The sequence below is a fragment of the Neophocaena asiaeorientalis genome, unplaced genomic scaffold, assembly GCF_003031525.2.
Source record: "Neophocaena asiaeorientalis asiaeorientalis breed wild unplaced genomic scaffold, Neophocaena_asiaeorientalis_V1.1 scaffold29, whole genome shotgun sequence".
NCBI classification, from domain to species: Eukaryota; Metazoa; Chordata; class Mammalia; order Artiodactyla; family Phocoenidae; genus Neophocaena; species Neophocaena asiaeorientalis.
Genome location: NW_020174423.1, coordinates 1,350,743 through 1,375,570, shown reverse-complemented (window position 1 = coordinate 1,375,570; position 24,828 = coordinate 1,350,743). Strand labels below are relative to the sequence as shown.

General features: G+C 48.0%; 2 protein-coding genes and 1 non-coding gene across 10 annotated transcripts in view; 1 reads left to right on the top strand and 2 right to left on the bottom strand.

Annotated features, from left to right (window-relative positions):
- Nucleotides 1-12,854, top strand: part of GRHL2 (grainyhead like transcription factor 2) — a 160,410-nt gene extending 147,556 nt beyond the window's left edge. For both annotated transcript variants that reach the window (XM_024756625.1, XM_024756623.1), the window contains exons 15-16: nt 7,649-7,713; nt 9,801-12,854. In XM_024756625.1, the coding sequence (XP_024612393.1) occupies nt 7,649-7,713; nt 9,801-9,915 (180 nt within the window). In that variant the 3' untranslated portion in view covers nt 9,916-12,854. The remainder of the gene's footprint in view (nt 1-7,648; nt 7,714-9,800) is intronic.
- Nucleotides 6,903-7,009, bottom strand: LOC112407362 (U6 spliceosomal RNA). Its single transcript, XR_003004730.1, has one exon. It is a non-coding gene; the product is annotated as a U6 spliceosomal RNA (small nuclear RNA).
- A 3,421-nt stretch (nt 12,855-16,275) lies between the features above and the next one.
- Nucleotides 16,276-24,828, bottom strand: part of NCALD (neurocalcin delta) — a 405,737-nt gene continuing 397,184 nt past the window's right edge. For all 7 annotated transcript variants that reach the window (XM_024756600.1, XM_024756597.1, XM_024756601.1 and 4 more), the window contains 2 exons: nt 21,336-21,441; nt 16,276-18,922 (listed from right to left, as the gene is read on the bottom strand). In XM_024756600.1, the coding sequence (XP_024612368.1) occupies nt 18,825-18,922; nt 21,336-21,441 (204 nt within the window). In that variant the 3' untranslated portion in view covers nt 16,276-18,824. The remainder of the gene's footprint in view (nt 18,923-21,335; nt 21,442-24,828) is intronic.

Sequence of the window (24,828 nt, the reverse complement as noted above, 5' to 3'; positions counted from 1 at the left end):
TTGGTTTCCCCCCCCCCCCCCCCCGCCAACCCTTTGGCTATTGTGAATAGTGCTGCAAAGAACATCCAGGTACAGGTGTTTGTTTGAATACTCGTTTTCAATTCTTTGGGGTGTATACTGAGGAGTGGAATTGCTAGCCAGACACGTAAGGTCACATTGTATAACCATACAATTTATAGGAAATATCAAGAACAGGCAAATCCGTTGAGACAGAAAGCAGATTAGTTGTTGCCAGGAGTTGGGGGAAAAGCGAATGAGGAAAGTCTACTTAGTGAGCTTCCTTTTGGGGTGATGAATTGTCCTGGAACCACACAGAACATCGTGAATGTACTAAATGCTACCGAATTGTACACTTTAAATGGTTTAAGTGGGGAATTCATATGATATGTAAAAAAATTATTTGTTCACCTGAAATTTTTTTTAAAAAGCACAAGAATGTTACCAATGTGGTTGGCATTGTTAGGCAATTCAGAGCAGGGCACAGAGGACCACCCTCTAAGAAACACTTGGCTGGAGGGTTTGGTCATCTCTTCTGTTCTCAGGATCTGTCATTGGCATGGAGTTTGTTGTTACTGAATCTGCCCCCAACCCCATAAAGGGAAAACAAAAACAGAAATGAACACGACAAAAGGTATCATCTATCTCTCTTCAAATTAACTAGGATTTTTTAAAGTGACCCTAAAATGACTGGAAGATTGATTTATGAGCTACAGAAGCCCTTTGAACAAATTTCATACCTTTAATCTGGCCTTTAAGATCATATTACTGAAACTGACTTACCTAGGATGGTGGTGAAGCTGAAATTACTTTAGCAGCTGTTTTGAATGCATATTCCCAGTCCTCAACCCCAGATTCCCGTTCTGCTGAAGTGGAGGTGGGGGAGGGCAGTGGAGCAGCAGGAATCTGCATTTTTTTGGGTTTTTTTTTTTTGCGGTACGCGGGCCTCTCACTGTTGTGGCCTCTCCCGTTGCGGAGCACAGGCTCCGGACGCGCAGGCTCAGCGGCCATGGCTCACGGGCCCAGCTGCTCTGCGGCATGTGGGATCCTCCCGGACTGGGGCACGAACCCGTGTCCCCTGCATCGGCAGGCGGACTCTCAACCACTGCGCCCCCAGGGAAGCCCAGGAATCTGTATTTTTAACAGTTCTTCAGGGTATTCTGAGATCAGCCAGGTGTGAGAACAACTGACCTAGACCAATTCTGAACTGATTCATTACGCCTTTTTCCTTGGTGTCTTCCTTTCCTGTTTGTGACATCTGGCTAGTTCTACAAGTGTTCTGTAGCTGTGGTCTCGCTGGATCACAGTGGGGTTAAATGTCACCTTCACTTCCACCCGAACAGTCCCTGAGTTAACTCTGCTTTTTTGTTTCTCTCTTCCCCAGTAGAATGTAAAGTTCATGAGAACAGGGGCTTTGTCTCTTGCTGTCTTCTGTGTATCCCCAGGTGTTTGAGCATATATATTTGTTGACTGAATTGAGCATCCACTGTGTATGTACCACCATGCCAAGTGCTATGGGTGGCATGTATTTCACATGCATTGCTTCACTTGAGCTTCACTATATCCCTGTGAACTTGGCAGGTCAGATGTCATCACCGTCATTTACAGATGTGGGGTTTCCTGAGCTCCACAGAGTGGCAGAGCCAGCTTAAGCCCTTGAGCAACTTAAGTCCACTTAGGGAGACGTCCACACATGAAAAGTTAGTACAAGAAGAATAACCATTCCAAGTCACAGCTCACAACAACTAAAGGAAAGAAGCTTAGGCAATAGTAAGCCATCAGGCAAGAAGTAGTGTGTATGATGCTTGATCCCACACAGTCAGGGTTCAAATCCTAGCTCTGACACTTCAGAGTAGTGTGACCCTAGGCAAGTTACTCAACCTCTCTGTACCCCAGGTTCATCGTTTCAGAAATGAGAGTAATAATAATATGGGATATTATTATGAAGATAGATACTGATAAAATCAGATGTAGGGTTGTTTCGAGGATTAAATGAGTTCCTATACAAGGTGTTTAAAGTAGCACATAGAAACACTGTATATAGGGAGTTTCCTGGTGGCACAGTGGTTGAGAATTCGCCTGCCAATGCAGGGGACACAGGTTCATTCCCTAGTCCGGGAAGATCCCACATGCCACGGAGCAACTAAGCCCGTGCGCCACAACTACTGAGCCTGTGCTCTAGAGTCTGCAAGCCACAACTGCTAAGCCTACGCGCCACAACTACTGAAGCCCATGTGCTCTAGGGCCCATGTGCCACAACTACTGAGCCCGTGTGTTGCAACTACTGAAGCCCGCATGCCTAGAGCCCGTGCTCCCCAACAAGAGAGGCCACCGCAATGAGAAGCCTGCGCACCGCAACAAAGAGTAGCCCCCACTCGCCACAACTAGAGAAAGCCCGCGTGCAGCAACGAAGACCCAATGCAGCCATAAAAATAAATAAAATTTTAAATACAAAAACACTGTATAAATGAATATATATATATATATATATATATATATATATGTATGTATGTAGTAGACGGCTGTAAGTGCTATGGGGTGGAGAGGCAGATTGAGATTCCCTCAAGCCAAAGGGGCTAGAGAAGGGTGTTCTCCCTTGGTGAAGCTGGCTGGGCGCACAGGGAAAAAAGGTGGCTCGTGGCCCCGGTAGCACCCCCTTCTATGCAGCTGAGTCATTCATGCATGGAGATGCAGGCCTGTCCTCCCCAATTCTATTGACAGGTCAGATGTAGCCACCTAGGAAGTATTTATAAGCAAGAGCTACCCCTTTTTCAAAAGTGCACCTTGGAGCCCACACTGAACAGTTTATAACTCCACATCAAAGTCATTGGCCTCCAGAGCTGGCAGCTGTGTTGGATGCCTCTAGAGCAGGCAGACAGAGTCCTACATTGGTGAAAACCAATGGAAATCTCTAGTTCTGCCTGTCACGTATCTGAGGTTTCTGGGCAAAGAGAACTCTCCACAAAGTAAAAGTCTAAAAGTTCCAGATCATCAGCTAGCCAGTAACACACTGATGAGATATGTCCAAGACCTAGGATCCTCTTGGGCGTCAAGGAAGTCTTAGGGTGTCCTTACAAATATTGATCATGAGCTTTTAAAAATGATGGACATATACGAGCAGTCCAGACTACTTGAAAAACACAAAGAAAAAACCAAGCAGTCCTAATGCCCCCGCTCTGAGAACTATCACGAAGCGTGTGCTTGCCACGCACACGGAAGGGGAGTGTTGTGGTGACACCATCCAGCTCCTGGGCAGAAGGATTCCTTCCGTAATCTCCCGACAGATGGCCAGCTTCCTCCACATGCTATCCTGCACGGTCTCACTTCTTTCCAGGCTTCTGGATTTGGCAAAGCCCACTTCCTTGCCTGGCGTGGAGGCAGAGGACACCGTGTCAGGGTGGCATTTTATCCAGCTGCCTCTGCCTTTGCCTTTGCCAACTGCACAGAGGGCAGGGCTTTGTCCTCCTGGAGACCGTTGCCCTCGGCAGCCTGATGCCTGTGTCAACTCTGCCAGTTGCTTCTTGGTACTGGATGGGGTCCATGAGCCCTGCTTCAAACAGGCCCATCATATGCCCCTTTTCTCTATGAGCTTAGAATCTGAAACCAGACTGCCAGACTGTTACCTTTTAAATCCTGTCTCTGCCACTTCCTAGCTGAGGGACCCTGATTACTTGCTGGGTGTTAAGCCTGAGTTTCCTTGCCCGAGAAACAGGTCTCCTAAAAACACCTATTCTGTTGCAATGATGTGAGAATTGAGTGAGTTAATAGATGCAGAACTCCCTGTGCTGATATGCTAAGCACTTAGTAAGCACTCAGTGAATGCTGGCTGCTGCCATAACTTCCGGCAGATATGCAGGTTTATGCAAATTTCCTGACTGTTATCAACTGATCTGTGAGCTGAGGTATATGCGTTCATGCTTTGGGAAAAACTGGGAGTCAAACCCCTGAAAAGAGAAGAACCAAGAATCAGATTCACCTCTCTTTCAGAAAAGGGGGACTAAGAGATATGAACTTGCTGATGTTGAGTCGAAAAAGGAACACACTTTATTTTTCCATTTCATTTTAAAAAGAAGTTCCAAATGACACCAACCAAAGTTCAAAACCCAACGCTTGCAGGCCAAGCAACTCACAGCGATAAATGTTTTGGTTTTTATTTATTTTACTTTGTAGTTTCCTCTTTCTCTTTAGTTTTGCAGTTGGGTTAAGTCACTTTTTCATCTTTTCTTTACTTTCCCTAAATTGTTTCAGTCTCTTCTCCTTATTGCTCTGTGATTCCATTATGTTCTTTTTACTTCAAGAATCCTTATTTAACACTTATTTCACATTCCCAGTCCATTTAACTATATATAGGTAGTTATACATACCTAGAACTCTATATATCTATATACGGACCATATATATCTATATGTATATACATTATGTATGGATATAACTATAAATCTATAGTTATATAGAGAGTATATATAGTCTGTCTTCGCATGTGTGCGCGTGTGTATGTGTATACGTATATATATATTTATGGTACAACACTGATTGCTTGTTTTCTTCCCCCTTTGCTTTGCTGAAGTCTTTGTTTTGATGCATATTCAGTTTAGCTAGAGTTCTTTTGTGAGTATTTTCCTCAAATGGAATATTTGGGTGAAATGCATTTCTTACATGCCATTCTTTAACCTGAGAAGTGAGGGAGAGCTTGTTGGTGTACAGAATTCTTGGGGTAAAGTCCCTTTTTCCAGTAGTCTGTAGGGGTTATTCCGGTTTGGTTTCTAGTGCTACAGATGAGAAGACTGAAGCCAGGTTCATTCTTTTTCTTTTCTTTTTTTGGTAACTTGTACTTTCTGTCTGGGAGGTTCCAGGATGTTGTATTTTCATTACCCTTGGAGATCTGGCACTTTTCAGAGTGGCCAGATGCATGGGTCTTTTCTCATTGCTCCTTCCTGGGATTCAGGATACCCCTCCTATCTAAAAACATGGGTCTTTCCTGTTATTTGTCTAATTGTTTCCTCTTCTCCATTTGCTCCTTTTTCTCTGTCTGGGACTTTGGATATAGTCACATCAGGTATGGCTGTCTCTATTCGTCAAACCTCTCTTTTTTTTCCCTTCATGATTTCCATTTATGCTATGTGTCTTTGCTCTGCACTTGAAATGATTTTTCTAATCGATCTTTCCTAACGCCGATTGGTTTGCTGGATCGACCACCTGGCCCTCAATTCATTTACTGACCTTTACAGATTTTTTAGTTCAATAATCATATATTTAGATCAGAATTTTATACTTGTGTGCTGTACAGCAGTCTTCATAAGTGCTCTTTTATGTTCTGTTCACACAGATGCCATCCACATTAAGTTCTGTCCATTTTCTTTGCTGCCCACAGGCCATGTTATTTTATGTGCTGGGCTCATTTGGGCTCCATTATGGCCATGAGGCAGTTCCATCAGTGACGGAGCAGTGATGCAGGCCACCTGTTTCCCAGTCTACCTTTGCTGTCTCAGTCCTCGGCCCACCTGTTCTGCTCCTTTGGAGCTTGGGGGAGGGGGTGGGAGTTCTTCCTGTGCAGTGTAAGGGATGGATGGGTGGGAATCCAATTCTCTGGAGAATAAGCTCTTCCCAGGAGCCAAACCTATCCCACCTTTGTCCCAGGGCTCTTTGGCTTCTTTTCCGAGGCCCTGCTAGACTGCCCAGTAATCCAAGTCCCAAACCTCACCTGCCCTAGCTGTTTGTGAGCCCTGCCAGCCACTGGGCTCACAAGAGGTGGGTGGATTGGATTTGGGAGAGAAAAAGCATTTTGGGTAGGTGTCTCCAGAATCCATCTCTAAACTATTATTATATTACTTTATAGTTTTATATTTATAAAACTGGATCATGGTCACTGTAAAAATAAATAGTACAGAATTGTACAATGTGAAAAGAAAAAGAATCTCCTTGTTTCTGTCCATTCTTCCAGGGTAGCCACTGTTAATAGATTGGTGGGTCTTTCAGATATTTTCTATTTACTTACATATATTTTTTTTTAAAAATACAAGTGGGATTACACTATATACAATGTTTTGCAATTTGTGTTTTTTCACTTAGTATGTTAAGGACATTTTTCTCATATAGGCGTCCTGCATTTCTTTTAATGATTGCATGACGTCGTGGTTTTCAACTGTGCAAATATCAAAATGTGCTTAATGAATGTTTGTTATACACAGTTATCTGTGTTATGAACAGTGATGCTTTGAAGAGCTTTGCATACATCTGAGTGTATTTCTGTACACCAAATTACTAGATGTGGACTATTTGGGTCAAAAGATATATGCCTTTTAAATTTCAATAGCTTCTGCCAGATTTCCCTCCAGAAAGGTTGAGCTTGTTGCTCTCCTGTCTGTGGGCTATGAGAGTTGCTGTTTCTTATCCTTTGGCTGGCACTGTATTATCAATTCTTCAGTTTTTGTTAGTCTCATAGATTAAAGGTAGTATCCTGCTGTTGTTTTAATTTGAATTTTTAATTAATAGTGAGGTGGTGCATTTTCTTATTTGCTTATTGTCCTATTGTATTTTTTCTGTGAATTACTTCTTTATGTTGTTGCCTTCCTTTTCCCATTGAATTGTTAGTCTTTTTCTTTTAATTGAAGCACGGTTGATTTACAATATTACGTTAGTTTCAGGCGTACAGCAAAGTGATTCAGTTATACGTATATATTTTTTCAGATTATCTTCCATTATAGGTTATTGTAAGGTATTGAATACAGTTCCCTGTGCTATACAATAGGTCCTATTGATTATCTGTTTTATATACAGTAGTGTGTATCTGTTAATCCCAGACTCCTAATTTATCCCTCCCTCCCCCCTTTCCCCTTTGGTAACCTGTTTGTTTTCTGTGTCTGTTTGAGTCTGTTTCTGTTTTGTAAATACATTCATTTGTATTAAAGAATATGGACCAGTTCACGAACTTGCACATTATCCATGTGCAGGGTCCATGCTCATCTTCTCTATATCGTTCCAATTTTAGTATATGTGCTGCCAAAGGGAGCATGTTAGTCCTTTTTTTTTAATTTGGAGGTGTTCTTTCTAACTTAAGAAAGTTTAGTTCCATGTCTGTCATTTGTGTTGCAAAAATGTTTCCCAGTGTATTGTTTGTCCTCAGCTTTTTGGGTGGTTTTGCCTATACTGGTATTTTTCATTTTATGCTGCTTTATCTACATTTTGGCCTTTTTTCTTCAGGTTTCATAGCTTGCTTGGCATCTTCCTTACTTAAAGATGATATCTGTACAAAGAATTGATTCATGGTTTCTTCTTGCATGGTTTCATCTTTTCCCTGTAAATCTTTGGTGATATTTATTTTGATGGAAGTCGTGGAGAAGGGATCTGACTTAACTTGTTGATTTTTTTCTATATGGCTACCTATTTAATCCAACATCATGATTAAGAGTCCATCTTTTTCTGACTGACCTGAAATGACACCTTCATCATAGATTAAATTCTCCTGTGGGTGAATTTTTTGTTGACTGATTTATGGTTTGTCCAAAGAAATGAGTCTTTTTGAGAGTCTGACTCATGAGTGAAGACCACGGGCACCCAGAAACATTTCCAGGACAGTGAAGTTGGAATTTTCTCTCGTCTCCGCTTGGCTCCCCCCTTCCACACTCACCTGCCTTTTTGTTATTGGTTGCAGATATCTGAGAAATACGGGCTGCCCGTGGAAAAGATAACAAAGCTTTACAAGAAAAGCAAAAAAGGGTAAGAAAGAAACGGAACTTAAATTGATTTCCCAATCAGATATGTCTATACAGTGCCTTTAAAAAAAAACAAGATGGTGCCCGTCTTTCGTTAGTTCTGTTGTCTGCCTTTTATAAAAATTTGTCATCCTTCCAAAGGCGTGCTGAGCAGCTTACGTGTGCCACGCATTTTGAAGACCTTTAATGAGAGAGAGCAGGGGGTGAGAGTGCATTGTCATGACGTCAGCTGAGATGCCCCCCTCCAATGACAGGATTAGTGGGTAGAATAGAGGGGTCTGGAAGTGGTGAGAGTGGCCCTGGGGACAGTGGCAAGGTCGCCCTTCTGCAGAGAGCAGAGTTTATAGGGAATCACGTGCTGCTCTTGGGGCTGGTTTCAGGGCAGCACGGTAGAAATACAAAGGATTCAGGGCATAGAGGATTCTTCCGAGGTCATTACTAACATAATGATCGAAATGATTACTGGACCTGCTTGTTCTCACTGTTAAGAACAACAGCTCTCATTTATCTGGTGCTCACTAGGTCCTGGGTCCCCTGCTAAGTGCTTTATGTGTATTGTTCTATTATCCCTCACCACTCAGTGAGGTAGATTCTTATCCATAATTTATTGCTGATGGAGGCTAAGCAACTTGCCCAAAGTCTCATGTTCAGTAGGTGAGGCGCAGATTTAACCCAGGTCCGTGGCTCCAAAGCCCTAGTGTTTAGCTCGCACATCTGCTGTCTCCAGCCCTCCCAGGGCCTCCTGTGTATGAGGCTCCAAGTTCAGTTGCCACGGAGCTGGATTTAGTGCCAGGAGAGGGTCTCCATTAGAGTCAGCTTCTGGAGCTATCTTCTTACAAAAAGCAGAAAATAGGTCTTTAAACTCCTCTCTGGGCCTCTTTCGTAAAGGAAATTGATTATCTGGGATACTCAGGAGTTTTGAGTGATGCGGTCTCTCGGTTAATTTGGAGCCAAGCAGGAAACCCTTTCCACTTGAGCCCTGGTTGAAAAGCTCACTAAAATGCACGTTACAGTTCTTTCCAAAGTCAGTGCAAGAGGCCGAGGGTATTCCTTCGCCGGTGAGATTTGAGCGGTGTCTCACGGTCTCACGTTGAGCAGAAACCCTCAGTGTCGATGCACATGCCGGTGGTAACGTTTCACTTCCACTGAGCCCCGTCTCAGGCCCTGGGCTAAATACTTTAATCCTGACAACAACCGTCTAAAGCAGCGTTGTTGTTCTTATTTTTGCGGAAAGGCTAAACAACTTGCCTGATGACACATAGCTGTAAAATGAGAGTCAGTTCTCAAACCAAGATCTGTCTGACTTCAGAGAAGGGGATTGGTTAAAGGGCTTCTAAATCACAGACAGGCCCTGGAAGTTGTTGGTTTTCTTAAAACCAAGCCCAACACAGATGGTTAACCAAGGAGTAGGTCACATGTGGTCAAAGTATGAACTTCAGAGTGAGGCAAAGCCAGTTTCAAAACCTAGCTCAGCAGTGAAGCAGCTGAGTGAACCTGGGGACTCGATCTCACCTTGCTGAGCTCAGGTTTCTCATCTGCAAAGTGGTGATGACCGCACCTGCCTTCAAGGTTGCCCTGAGGACTGAACACAAGGTCTCCAAAACACTGGAACACACTACATGCTTGAGGAAGGGTACCTGCAGCTCTTGTTTATCTTCCTCTTCTCCTAAGTGTGGAGTACTTTTTTAAAATGCATTTTCAAGAGGCAATATGGTTTAATGAAAATAGTTCGGGGACCTGGCCCTGTCAATAGCTAACTTTGTGATTTCAGGCTCTGTTAACTTCTGGGCTGTACTTTACCAATCTAGAAAGCAGAAGGTTTGGGTTGAATGAGCTCTGAAATCCTGTTTCATAAAGGAGTTAGTTCTGAGAAAGCGAGGTTTTGCTTTCCTCAAAGTGGCTTCTGGGGGCCAGTTTGGGGGCTGCTGCAGAGTGGGAGCCTCTCTCCCTGCCTGTCTCCTCTCCCCTCCAGCCCCCGCCCCCCTCCCTGGCCTCCCTTGCAAAAGCGTGGCTGAGGGAGCCCCCAGCCGGGAGCCTGCCCTTGCACCGAGCGCCTTGGTCACGGCACCTCTGTTCCCCCATCCCCGGCAGCATCCTGGTGAACATGGACGACAACATCATCGAGCACTACTCGAATGAGGACACCTTCATCCTCAACATGGAGAGCACGGTGGAGGGCTTCAAGATCACGCTCATGGAGATCTGAGCCCTGCTCCGGGCAGCAGCCCTCAGGGCCTTTCTCCCCGGGGCAGCCGGAAGCCCGGGCCCTGCAGACCCACCCAGCCCATCTCACAACTGCTGTTACACGACCGCGCTGGGGAGCGGGCCGAGGCCCGAAGCCCCGTGTTTGGTCCGTGCGTTTGGTCCGCCCGCCGGCTCCTGCCATGGAGCTGCAGCCCAAGCGCCTCGGGAAAGGGCCTTGCGCCTGTTGGATCCTTATTTATTGTCCACCTTTCTACGGAGCCCAGGGCCCAGGCCCGCCAGGGCTCTGCAGGTCACTGCCGGCTCCAGGTGCCACTGTCCAGAGCCCTCCCCTTCAATCCATTCATCCCGAAGGGCCTGAGGATGCTCGCCCCTGCCGTCTCGCCTCCTTACGTCTCCTGAGTGGACGGACAGAACGAGCCATTTCCTTCATCAGAGGTCGGGGGAGAGGTGGACGCCCCTTCCTGGTGAGAAACCTTCAGGCTGCTCGGGGACGGTCATCTCGCCGATACCCGCAGGGGTTCCCGGTGAGTGGCCAGCAGGCCGTGTACAGGAAGACATTCAGCCACTGTGTAATTAGTAAGTAACCTAGAAGGTGTGCCTGGCTACCCGTGTACATAGTGTTTATAATATGGCAATAATATATTCTACCTGTGCTATGTGGGCATGTTTACTGCCACTGGCCGGGGGAGGCACATACCTGGAGACCCTGCTTTCTCCAAGAGGCTTCTGCCTCTGTGCTGTTCAGGAGACGCGCTGGGCGACGGAAGTGGCCTTCGGGGTGTCGGGTGACTGCGGTGGGCGCCGAGACAGCTACTCCCGTGGGCACGCGTGGGCCTCGGTCCCTGTCCGCAGAGGGCGCCCTGTTCCCCTTCCACGGGCACTGCTCGCCCCGGAGGCCACTGAGTTTATCTCACGGCGATGCGCTTTGCCTGACCCTCCCTCTGAGCTGTGTCGTGGCAAAGGTGAGATTGTCTGAGGCCCCAGCTCCTCCCGCTTTGGTGTCGGCACCGCCTGAACTTTCTGGAGAGACCGCAGGGGGGTTGCCACTAGGGCCGCGTCTCTTGGGCCCGCTGCAGAACTCCTTGGCTATTGTGAGGATCCTGGCCACTGTGAGTGCCTCGCAGTTTACAAGCACGTCCTTCATCACAAGTGGCCCCCTTAAAGCCCAACTGTGGTCCCGAGAGCGAGGCCGACAGTTCAGCTCTGAGTCTCCAGGCCACGGCGGCCTCCTGGGGCTCAGCCGGCACGGGAGAGGCCGGGCTCCGCCACCTCTGCTCCCAGATGCTGGATGTGGAGGGAGCAAGCGAGGATGCCCCGAGAGCCCTGGCTCTTCGGAAAGCAGCGTCCAGAGGAGGACGGAGAGGTGGTTTGCCCTTCTGCTGGGTGCCGTAGCAGATGAAAAGAAACGCTTCCCCAAACGATCACGATGTCATGGACCGTCCAGGCCACAGCTCTCTTTGAGGGGACAGGAACGTGGTCTAGGGGTCTGTGTTCACCTTTGTGGGTTGAAGCGCTAGCTTTCTACTAGCGAGCACACCCTCCACCCAAGGTCCCAGGACTAGGACAGGTTCTCTGTAAGGACCCATTTGGTTGTAAAGCACTTTGATGTCTTACCTGGGGACTTTCTCTTCAAGGGCTCCCTGCCCTCCCACCCCATTGCCCCTGAGGCCCAGAGCTGGATGGAAGGGCTGCCTCCAGTCCAGCTGTTTGTCCTGGAGGCTGCAGAGGACTTGCATGGAATGGTGGGCAGGTGCAGAGCCTAGGAAGATCTCTGGGTGTGGTGAGCAGGCACCTTTCCGTGTCTTCTGGACACATCACCCTCTCCGTGGTGCCAAAGGTTACATCCTGGATTCACCTCTGCTCCAGTCTGTCGCCTCCTCCTCCACTCTGTGACTGCCATGCCCTGGACCGGCATCTTGGGGACCCTCCTGGGTACTAATGGGGCTCATTGTTGGGAGTGCATGATGTACAATGCGCCTCCCATGCTCCTTGCCTGAGGGCTGGTTCCAGACGTGATCGGCAGATGTAATGGCGAATACCACTGGGCCGGGGCACAGCACTCCAGAATAGGAGAAAGAGAAAATCTTTGGCAATCTGATACGGGTTACCAAGCCTTCTCTCTCCAGCCTCTGTGGAAAAAAATGTTGGCTAATCCTGCCCTAGGCAGAAGATGAATCAAAGAGGCTTTTGCCTTTGTCCCAGGTCCCTGGGCAGTGATCGCGGTGACCACTGCCAGAACAAAGCATATGAGGTCAGTGCCAGCAAAGGGTGGTGCAGAGTGTCCCCTCTCATTTGATCCGTCCCCATCTTACCATGTCCCCTCTGCGTTCTCGGTGTGCCCATGGCTTAGCTTCGATGTGGCCTTCACTATGTATATCAGCAGAGCTTTGATGAGCAAAATTGTCCGAGAAAAACACTCCAGAGAGATAGGAAAACTTGCCTCCTCTTCTTTTTATGTCCCTTAATAAATAAGCTTTAAAGAAAAAATTCACGTAAGACGAGGGACATGTGAAACAAGTATTTTTCTTATACTTACCCAAATTGCTTAGACTTTATGGGTGTTTAGGAATTGGGTCCAACAGAAAAATGCAGTCGGGTATCATCTTGGAATTGGATCCTAAAAGACTAAGGCACGTCCCCAGCCCAGAAACTTAAGAAGCATGAACTGAATCAAACATTTATTTTCCTTCTTATTTAAAATTACGCAAATGCAACAGAAGCAGAGGGCTTGTGCCAAATTCTATGAACAGCCCTTTCTTAAAGACAAGCAAGGAAGACTGCTAGATGGACAATTTGCTCTTGTGTTAAAAAAAAAAAAAAAAAAGGCAAATGTAACTTAATAGTTTTGTAAATGGGAGAGGGGGAATCTATAAACTATAAATACAGTTATTTTATTTTTTGTACATTTTTAAGAAGAAAAAAATAAATATTCCTAACAACTCGAATGTCTGATGTTCTCGGTGAGGTTGGTATTGGGGCTCTTTGCCTGACTGGAAAGAAGCCTCTGTGTGAGCGCGGAAGGTTCTAGGCTCCCCTTGGGCACCTCAGGTCCTGGGCTCCAACAAGCAGACGTTTCCTCTTCTGGTTGCTTTGTTGTGCCCAACCCCAAGGTTAAATGAGAAGAGGGCTGAAGACATCACGAGGCCTTTGGTGTGATCGTGACAGGCCACCAGCATGGCTATTCTTCCAGTTCCCAGGGCAGGGAGTAGGCTCTGTCCATCTGCATTTGCCTTCCTCACGCCCAGCTCCCTCACCGCCACTTAAATGTACCACCAGAGCTTTCCCGTCCCTTAGTTCATCTCACCCACCTCTCCACAGAGACTAAAACCACGTGGCTGAAACGCCAACCTCATCATGACAGTCTCTTGCCCTGGAACCCACAGCCTCGCTAGTATCTGTCAGCTCAAATCCCAGTATTTTTTTTTTTTTTTTTTAAGTGTGGTATGCTAATTCCCATGGAACAAACTTTGATCACTGGGAAACTGAATATGGGAGGGAGAAAGTAAGTATCCCTGACCCCTTGTTCCTCTTTTCCATGGACAATTCCAACCTTACAGCCACATGGCTCATCTGAAGAAGCCCTGTAGGGCCAAGCACATGCTTCTGCTGAAGGGTTTCCTTTTTTTTAACATCTTTATTGGAGTATAATTGCTTTACAATGGTGTGTTAGTTTCTGCTTTATAGCACAGTGAATCAGTTATACATCTGTTCCCATATCTCTTCCCTCTTGCATCTCCCTCCCTCCCACCCACCCCTCTAGGTGGTCACAAAGCACCGAGCTGATCTCCCTCTGCTATGCGGCTGCTTCCCACTAGCTACCTATTTTACGTTTGGTAGTGTATATATGTCCATGCCACTCTCTCACTTTGTCACAGCTTACCCTTCCCCCTTCCTGTGTCCTCTTACCCCTAGGTTCTTCATGACTGTTTTGTTTTTTTTTTCTTAGATTCCATATGTATGTGTTAGCATACGGTATTTGTTTTTCTCTTTCTGACTTACTTCACTCTGTATTCAAATCCCAGTACTTCTCGGCATTTCCTCAGTGGCCACGCACACTCCTTCAGCCATCCTCCACGATTAGCTCCCGAGAGCCTCTCTGTTCCAAACAAGGAGCGCTTCTATGTTCTTCCACCTGTCTGTCTGTCCACGTCCACAGCTTTCAAATCTTGGCTAAAAATTCGCCTAGGGAAAGCTTTCTCTGACCAACTTTGACCCCCTTGGCATCCTCAGCAGCCTCCGTGCTTGGACCAGTGGGCAGCAAAGAGGTCAGGAGAAGTGCTCGTTGAGGAGGCTTCTGGAGAGATCCTGGGATTAGAAATGGGCCAAAGGCCTCTTTGCCACGATCCGTGTTCCGCAGTCTCAGTAGGAGGTCTGAATGTATTCCCCACAGGCCCGAGGACGTCCTGCCGGGCATGCACTGGTCTCCACATCTACCCTGAGGCAGTCCTCCCTTGACCCATGGCAGCCACAGTCCTGCTGTGAACTCTGCTCCCCATGTGTGCCACACACCGCCCCACCCCCACCTCCCTGTACTGGGACTCCGGGTAGGTAAAGCTGTCAGGGCCACAGGGTCCAGTACCAGCTCTTGCCTTCACCGCTATGCCAGCTCAGCTCAGTTACTATGGACCGGGCATCGTGCCTGGTGCTGGGGAATAAGAGGCACATTAGATGCAGTCCATCCTCAGAGGCTGCGATGTGCCCAGTGATAACAGCCTGGCATCGTCAGCACCGGGATAGGGGTTCACTCTGGGAGAGCCAGGGCTCAGCAGTCACCCCAGTCCTAAGGCATACAATCTCCTCTTACCCTTAGACTTTCACAATGTGATGAGAGGTCACCAAACGCTAATCTCACTTTAGGAAGGCTGCCAACTCGAGTGTCTGAGCCCCTGTATCTCTGAGGGTCAATGGCACATTAACACCCAGGGCAGCAAATGCCCAGGACCTACCTGAGCCCTGGACATGTGGTCATCATTCAAGTGTAGAGAAATCTATTTGCAATGAATATACCATTGGTTAGACCCTTGGCGTGGACATCTTTTCACTCTGCAACAATCTTTCTACTTTAGGTGGATCTGACTGATACTCTACTGCCTTGGAAAATACTGGGCTCAATTTTCTTTCTTTTGTTTCTTCAGCCACCTTAAAAAAAAAAACAAAAACAAAAACAAAATTTCAGGAAAGTGAAAGAATACTCCTGACAAAGATAAGAGAGGCCTGCGTGAAGCATCTCCATTTCTTCCAAAGGGAGCTCTCGTGATCTCCCCCTGCCTCGACTGAGAAAACAGGCAGATTCTTCCTCACCTGGCCTATGCCTGCCCCGCCCCCCATGCCTGAACTAGGCTGTCAGGGGGTCCAGAGCTGGGTTGGGACAGTACCCTGAAAATAGGAGCCTCAGGCTTGCAAATGTGCTGGAAATTAACAGGTTCACCTCCAACAGGTGTGCGAGTGAAGAGGCTCCTGATCAGGTTGGAGGGCCCCAGCCACCTCCTTACCATCACTGCTGTGAGTGACATGGCATTACTCATGCTCAGTTCTCACGGGCCTCAGGGCCACTGCTGGTCTATAGAGAGAAACTGTGAGGTACAAAACGACTCCCCTCCAGGCCAACTCAGCTCCTACATGAGGTCTGGTTGGCCCACGAGACACCTACCGTAGCTGACTACATTCATGGCCTCTGTGCTGGAGGCAAGGCCAAGGACAGCAGCAACAAGCACCTTGATCTGAATTGGCTTTGAGGCCATGGGCTCTGTATCATGTCAGTTTTCCTACAGACTTTTCTCCAGCCTGAGAGGCCCTGAGAGGGGAGACGGGCATGTTAATTTCCCACTGAAGAGGAAGTTGCCTCAGTTTCTCCTTCTGGTGCACCTAATGTTGAGACTAGAATCTATAGCTCCAGTTGTGAGGAAGGAGAGGAGGTAAGAAAGTGAAGGCCATGAGGGGAAAGTTAGCCCACGTGTAGACCAAGGATGCTTCTGGACACGGCTTGGGGTCCAGCAGACCCTCTCAACCCCACTTTCACAAACCCTGCTTCCTTGTGCCTGGAGAGCAGAAACCACACCCAGGAGGTGGCCAGCACAGCATCTGGGCCCTCACCCGGGCACAGATTCAGCTGGAGCAGCAGTTTAGGCATGGAAACCTCATGTCCCAGACCATCATATTAAATCAGCAACATTCTTGAATGCCAAGCTAGAGTAACACAAAAGTCACCTGATATAGGACCCACTCCACGGGGAGGGATTCATAAATTACTAAATTCACTTGTGGAAAGTGCCCCCAGGGCATATCAATGGGATGGGACTGCGCCCTCAACACCCCTTCCCCGCCCTAAACAAGGATATGAACAGTCGACCACTCTATCATCCTTCACGTCGTAAGCCACTTTATTCCAGTCCCTTGAACATCACAGGCTGGCCTGATTTCAGACAGAACAGACTCCATTTCCAGAGGTCCCTCAACACAGCAATGACAAACAGCCCAGCACAGGAGTGACATAAGCTTTTAGGCATTCAGCCTTCTGGGTGCTGTCGAGTCCCTTGGCCACACTCGAGTGCATTGGATCAGACATACAAAGGTGCTTCCCGGGAAGGAGGAGAATGAGAAAACAACCCTCAAGAAAATACAGACAGGGTCAATGGCAGGCAAGGACGAGGACTAGTTTCCGCTTTGTTTTCTTAACAGCTGGAGACACGCTCCCCTGCATCTCACTCCAGCTCTAGGTTCTAGGGAACGGATTGCGTCTGGCTCAGTAAGATGTCATGACTGAGGACAGAGCCCAGGCGGGCTTTCCCCAACATTAACTAACTCCGCCATCTAAGGAGAACTAAAGGAGGAATTAGGTCTTCAATCAAGAGCGGGAGAAAGTGGAAGGCAGCTCCTGAACATCACCTACAGAGGTGCCGGGTCCCCTTGCCACTGTGCACACCGCGTCTTAGGTTAATTCCCTAGTTTTCAAAACCAGATTTTACCACTTGGCCAGTGGAGGGACTCAGCAAGTCTCAGTGTAGAACCACTGTAAAAAAAACTGACACTCAGAGGAAGATGAAGATTATTTTACTGAGTCCAGGTCTCGAAATTTCACCCTGTCAAGTTGGTTCGTTTTGGTCAACCATACAAATTCAGATTTTTACTATCAGTTTAAATGGAATCGAGTAATAGGAATCTAGAGGTTAGAAATGGGCTCAGCATCATTTTCCTCATGGTTATAAGTTTATCTTTCTGTGGTTCATGGTCTACAGGAAGTAGCTTGGCCACAGCCAAGGAGACCTCTCTGCCTTCTCTTGGGGCAGGGTCTCCCCGTCTACATCCTTGAGTGTTTGGACTTCCCCATACCTACTGCTTGTGAAAATATGACTTACCTGTGACCAGCAACTTGTACTCTTACCTTTCAATTCAAATTAGGATGTATGAGGTCATCAGACCAAACTGCAACTCAAATTTGTACTGTCACTTCTGTAAATAGAAATTTGCATTCAGAGAACACGATGATGCAAGATACTTTTGTATTCCCAAGGGTGGGCCTTGGAAATCACAGACACACTTGCCTATGCCTTCTTCAGGATGAACCAGATGATGCCCAACCTCTGACTTTTTTCAGGGCCGCTAGAGGCATGGAAAAGTCAACATGCCAGCTATGGCTTCCTAACCATCCATGTGGATTAAAGCATTGGGAAGTCCCGAGAATTTATGCTATTTGGGGTGGGGGTGGGAACAGCTACAGAATATTATCTGCTCGGAAAAGCACCGCACCTCTGATCCAGGACTGTCAACGGGCTGCCGGGCTGGGTGGGCAAACCCACATCTCTAATAAATATGAACCTTCTGGTGCTCCAGTTGACACATCCCACTCAAACTTGCCCCACTTCTATTGCCTAGGCACTACCACTGGAAAAGCATTCAAAATTAAGGTTGGGCCCTGGTCATGGTTACTTTGTACTTTTCTGGAATATATAAAATATACCTGTTGATTGGTGCATTTGTGCAAAGACGGATATGACTTTAAAATAAGACATAGACATTCATTATAGCTGGCTTACTTCACAACAAGCTACTAAAAACAGTCTCCTGTAATAAGATTGTATTAGTGCTCACTAAACATGCATTTCATTTAAACAAGGCAAAACACTTAATTTCGTCTGTAATACCCAGTATTTTATATACAGCAATCTTTTTTTTTTTTTAAACTACAATAGGCAACAAGATGGGTCTGGCTTTGAAATATAAATTACCATTTGTGTTTAATTTCCAGAGAAACTCATCTTAGCTCAACTAGTGTAAACCTGGGAAGAAATAGCTGAGCCATCTTTTTCCTCTCCTCTATGAATTTACGTCGAAATGTTCACAGCTTAGAAACTAAAGCCTGCTGGGGAAGAGGATGGGGTGGGCCTCCAGGCGGGAATCCCCCAGGCCCCTTTAATAGCATGGCCCCGGAGGATTCCTGGTCCCTGGGAAATCAAGCATCTGGTGCCATCACCCCTAGGGCATGTGTCACTCCAGACCCAGGTGGGGAATTTTGTTTTCCAAACAGGGCCCTTAAGCTTGCAATAGAATCACTGGACTGGATTGTTTTCTCTTCTCTTCTCTTGCCTCCCCCAGTCTTCGGTTTTAGAACACAGACTTTCGAATCAAAGGGAAAGTAATAATAATAACGATGAAAAATCGTCAGAACAATGAACACCACAAAGTCTGTGCACGGCAGCACTGTTCATGCTTTCCACAAGCGCGGGGGGCTCTAGACATTCCCATGAAGCGTCCACGACAAAAGAAGCTGCAGGCGGCACGGAGGGAGGTGCATCCGACCACACGAGGAACAGCATCACCGTCAATATTGTTTGGCAAAAAAAAAATTTTTTTTGTTAAAAAGTAAACTCCAAAGGGAACACAAGCAGCTCTACAGTTGGTGGGGCTTCTGGCTCAGAAGTGGCCGGCGCTGCTGGGGTCGCACTGCAGGAGGCGCACTATGGACGGGTCGCTCTTGGCCCCTCGGATGAACTCTTCCAGGGAGAGTTTTCCTAGAAAGCAAGAGGACCGGTGAGTGGCGGCTGGCGGCCGCCGCACAGACGTAGGCTTCCTGCTGCACCTTGGGGCTGGCGGCGGCGGCCCACCTCTTCCTGGGGTCTCACACCCGCCGTGAGGCCCACCTTCCGTCTCTCCGAGCCGAGACCCCGGGGCTCGTTGAGCACCGCACAGCGCAGCACGCGGCCTCCTGAGAGCTCTGTGTGCACGGCCCTGGGCTGCGGGGCTGCTGGGTGGCCGCGACGTGGGCCCTGCCCTCGTGGCCCCTCCAGCTGCAGGCGCCCCGGAGGGACTCGGTGTCTGTGGATCAGATGGCGCCTTTCAGAGACTGAGCTGGGCTCCTGCAGCGCCAAGGCCGTCCCCACGGGCTCACTGGGCCCTCTGGGCTCCTCAGGGTCACTTGGCTACACCTACGTTTGCATGTGGGCAGAGGGGCCCGAAGAGACATCTGGGGAGAGGGCCCCTTCTTTGGGCCAAGGTGTGAGGACGGCTGCCCTTCCATCCAGGCGAGGGCTGTGTGCTCCGAGAAGCAGAGAGGTGCCGCGGGGGTCCCTCCCGTCAATCAGGGCACTTTCCTCCTACCTCAATGGGCTGGATGGGGGAGACTGGCTGCCTGGGATTCCACTCCTCCTCGATGTCTTTCTCCTTCTTGCCCAAGCTAGAGTATGTATCAAATTCCCTTCGGGAAGTTTCCTCGCTCATATTGTTGGTGGGGAGGCAAAGCTTCCCCCGCTTTCTTGTTGCGGCAGGGTAAACCCTGTATTCAGCGTATGTATCCGCTCCCTCGGGCTAACTACCCGCATGCTCCCGGATTGGCTTCCCAGCTAACCTGCTGGGGGCCCAGACTTTTCTCTTCAAGTCAGCCGCCAGGGGTTAGATGCAAAGAGCTTCTCCAAGAGGATTCTAACAGCAGGAGGGTCTAGATGAGGCCTTTGCTCCGGTGTGGCGTCCCGCCTTGGGGTCCAGGAGCCCTGAGCCAAAGCACCAAGTCTCCTAGTTGGGTGGAGCCTGGCCCCTTGCAGACTTAAAGCCCCTCCCAGTACGGCTCCCACTCCGCCCCCCGCACCGACCCCCGCCCTTTTTTTTTTTTTAAACCCAAGGCTTTCCCTTAGGAAAGCACAGGGCTTTCAGCAACGAGATGCATTTGGGGAATGCTGACCCCGTCAGGGCTCTGTGACCCCATTGTGGCCGAGTCCCAGAGCACAGGGTCTCATTTCTCGCAGTGAGCGTTCGATCCTGCAGTGTTTGGATCTTCTCCCATCTTTCAGCCCTATTCTGAAGAGGAGGCTGGGCCTCGGGCAGCAGACAAGCCCACCTGTGCTCCCCTGGAGCATCAGCAAAATGTGTAGTTTAATGTCAGCGAGGTTATTATTCTATTCAAAGAATCCCACGTGTTTAGTCTTTGCAAAACAAACTATTCGCTGTGAATCCAGGCACATAGAGAAACAGGATGTAATGGCACCTTTGTGGAGAAACAAAGCAAACAGATTGGCCTGTACCCTGCAAACCTGGATTCTCAAGCAGCTGGTGCCCCAGAGGGCATAGGGATAGAAACTGAGGCTCGCTCTACGACAAAGCCTTCCGTCGGGGGTATATGACTGCATTTGCTCATCATTGACAAGAACTGCTGGGGATGCCCAGCAGAACAGGCAAGCTGGAAATAAAAGCAAGAGCTATAGATGACTCAGGGCTTATTATGGACCAAGCTCTGTGTTAGCACTTTAAACTCAGATATTACATCTAACTAGGGTTGCCAGATTTAGCAAATAAAATACAGGATGCCCAGCTAACTTTCAGTTTCAAATAAACAACAATTTTTTAAGTATGTCCCAAATATTGAATAGGGCATACTTACATTGAAAAGTCATTTGTTAGTTGTCCAAAAATTAAATTTAATTGTGCCTCCTGCATTCTGTCTGGCAATCCAACATCTAAAATCCACTGTTCTTGAGTTTGAAATCCATCTCTCCTTTTATTTTGGTTTGCTTTGCATCCCCTTGTTGGATTTGAATTGTGGGTGGCTCCCTTAGGGTGGAATCTGCTGGCCACCTCACCCGCCAACAGCTGAGGGGTCCCACTTGGCTCCAGGAAACCCAACACCTTGGAGCATGCGCACGAAACCCCAACAAAACCCCTTGGGCAGGCTGGGATGAAAGCTACTAGGGTCTGGGTGCATAACAAGCCCCTCCCCACTTTCTGATTCGCTGGCCTGCAGGATCCAGCCTCCATCTTCCCCCTACAGGGAGAAAGCAGGATAAGCCACTTTCACAAAGGGCCTCAAGCCAGGTCCTTATGGCCAATATCTTGACCTCTAGTGGAATTTCCCTGCCCGGACACCCCAGCCCCTCCAGCAGCCCCCCCTCTGAGCAAAGCAAAGCAAAGCAAAGCAAAGCAGCCATGGCCTCCTACCATCTCTATTGGTGTCCATCTGGCGGAAGATCTTTTCTGTCCTCTTCTCTGGGGTCGACTCATCTTCAGGCATTTTCATTACAGAGGAGACCATCTTATAGATTGCCTGGGAACAGAAGCAACATGGCGTGAGACAGAAACATGGTTTGTTCTCGCACACAATGGCCCTATTATTAAATCTCCCAAATACAGGGTTGAAGGGAATGCCTCCCATCACACAGCGACCCAGCTCTGCTCCTGACCATCTGTTGTAGAAGAGAGACGTGCAGTTGCTGGTGAGAGCAGCCAGGCCAGCAGAGCTTGTCCAGCGGCAAGAACCTTCAGGAGCGACAACTGGCAGGAAGATCCACTAGGCCCCCCGTGTCTCTAACTTTAATGTGCTTATGAATCCCCTGGGAATCTTGTGAAAACGCAGAAGCTGATTGAGTAGGGTGTGCTGGGGAGATGGGGGGCTTGAGAGTCTGCATTTCTAATGAGGTGCCTGTGTGCTGCTGCTGCTGTTCTGAGGTCCCTGCTCTCAGGCTGTAGGTGACATTCCTCAGGCCAGAGACAGGTCAGGGTCTACTGTGGTCTCCCCCTGGGTCCCTCAAGGGTGACAAACACTGATGGTCTGTAAGGGCCTGCCCTCCTCTTCTCCTGGGCAGACATTACCAATCCATCCCAGTGCTCTTTCTCCTTGTATGTGGCAATCGTCTCACATTCCTTCTCAGCAAGCTGCCAAGTATCCCCGGGATGGGAACAATCTACCATCCAAGTTTTGGATGAAATAAGTATACAATCTCAGCTTGAGATCAACTGGGTACATCAGAAATCTGATGGGCAAAAGAGGGTTCTACTGAAAAGGTTCTGTGAACAGTACTGAAACTATCTCCCCTACCGTGGACCCCCCATGGTACCCAGTAAGCGCCTGGAAGGCCTCAGCGGTCAAATGTTTTTATTTTGGAAGCATAATGTAAAGTCATTGTTTTTATCCCCAGACCATGGTTCTGGTACTCAGATTCACTTGGGGAAAATTAGCCCTGGGAAGGAGTTTTAGAAAAAGTAGATTTTGCCAGAGGGTGGGCGGAGGAATCTGGAAAGTTCTGGAACTTGGGATGTAGTGGAAGGAGAGAAAGGAAGGCAGCTGAAGGAAAGTAGTCTCCAAAGGGGAAATGTGGAAACAAAAAGGGTTGCAAAAAGAGATAAAGGCTTAACTTCTCCACTTTACAGTCTCGTTCAGGATCAACTCTGCCTCAAGTTCCTAAAATATTCTGGAGAAATGGGGGTAAATATTATAATCTCCGTTGATAAAACAGGAGTGAAAAATGGACTCACCCAGTGTGTTGACTCTTGGGCTGATCCCACCCCATTAGGGACCCCTCAGGCCAGGCTCCCCAAGTCTAACTTGAACCCACCCAGAGTCCTCGCTGAACTGGAGCTGCCTCCACGGTGATTCTGTCTGGGAGGAAGGGCAAACTGGGAGTCATGGCTCTGTCTGGGATGATGGGTGTCACTGGGGTAAGTAAGCTTGGCCACAGTCAGCTGTCCCAAGAGACGCTCACTGAAGTGTGCTCCAGAGGCGAGAGGTGAGCCATACTCTGTCTTCCTCCTGGATCCCTATTGCTGTCCCCTCCAGCCCAGGACTACACTACCATCTGTGCTGGGGTTATAGTGCCATGCGCCAAGCCGCTGGGGACACCTGACTCCCTGGGGGAGCTAGAAAAGGCCATAGAGTTAGAGACTTTTTTACAAATGGGAAACAGAGGTGCTGAACTTCCAGGGCCATGTGAATATTTAGTAACAAGAGTGGAAAGCAGGACACTCTCCATACCACCCATGTTTTGAGGTCCAGCATCCTCTCCTCAGCTTTCTCTGCTCCGACATGGAAGCTTTTCTGTAACTCTTAACTCAAAGAGGAATCGGTGGCACCAACTGATGAACACACACACACATACACACCCCTCACACGGATTTCAGACTTACACAATCTAAATATTTTGTGAATTCATAAGCCCAGGAATCTTAGAACAACAACAACAAAACAGTATCTAGATATCAGCGTCCCACTAAATCACAAGTACACCTCTTTAAAGGTTTAAGAGCTGGTACATTTCAGGAGTTGTAGAGGTGATGTGGGAGGGGCATTTATGGACAAATAATAAGTTTACTTTGGCTAGAAGTCTTAAGGATGCTGTGTAATCAACCTTCTTTGGGGCTGCGTTGCTCCTTCCCCAAATCTGTTCTGGCCTCAGTAAGGTCCCATAGTAGCAAGTAAAACCCACTGGTTTGGAACTCTCAGCCTCTGAGAGTTGAGGTTCATGAAATTCTCCTTCTTGGGATTCTGAAGGAAGTCAACTGTGTAATAATCTAGGGATGATTCTCTTAATACTCTGGTTGAACAAATGAACGAAAGACCAAGCAAACAGATGAATGTGTGTTTGAAAACAAGGCTCTTACACCCAACAGAAAGTCTTCAGCGGTTTAGTCTTTAGCTGTTAGACTAAAGGAATAGGGCTGGGGCACAGAAATGAGGATAGGTTAGTTCAAAACAACAACAAAACACCCATAAATAAAAACAAAACAAAAATGAAGAAAGTCAGGATCCCCTTATATAAGGCTATTTGCAAACAAGGCTTCTGGAATTGGGCAAGAGATGTAAGGTCTGAGTATACTGAGGGGTTGAGGAGGAAGTGCGAGCACCTTTAAGATGCTCACGTTTCCAGATGGCTCTTTCATAGCACTCAGTCTAGATTGTTTTTGTTCATTTGTTTGGTTTATTTTATTTTTTTTTTTTTGCGGTACGCGGGCCTCTCAATGTTGTGGCCTCTCCCGTTGCGGAGCACAGGCTCCGGACGCGCAGGCTCAGCGGCCGTGGCTCACGGGCCCAGCCGCTCCGCGGCATGTGGGATCTTTCCGGACCGGGGCACGAACCCGTGTCCCCTGCATCGGTAGGTGGACTCTCAACCACTGCGCCACCAGGGAAGCCCCATTTGTTTGTTTTTAATGTGCATCAGCTCACAGAAAGGGATTAGTGGATTATTTACAAAACCAGGTCTATGAACATGGGTGGTACTAGAGCAGTGAGCAAAAGAGATGAGGTGACAAGCCCCAGGGGTCCCAATGTGAGTAAGTGGGAGACAGCCCTGCAAAACCTCAGTCGGGAATCACCTGTCCCTTTGCCCCTCTCTCATGGCCTCAGCAAGCCAGCACTGATTGTATTAGACCTGGGACTCCACAGCGCAGGGAGAGAAAAGACACAACTCCAGACAGCAATCTGAAACAAATCGTGTCTTTTATTAACCCCAGTTCCCCACACCCCTCCCCCAAATTTAATGGGATTAAACCATGGAGAGGCCAGGCTACTTCCCTACTTTATTTTTAGCAATGTCAATGAGAGGCCCAGCAGGGACATCCTGTTTTTAATTAAACTTGAAGAGCCCTATTCTTGTCTCTGGGTAAATACAACCGCTATGGGGCACCCAGGAACCCAGCTTAGGGCAGGCTTAGGACAGCA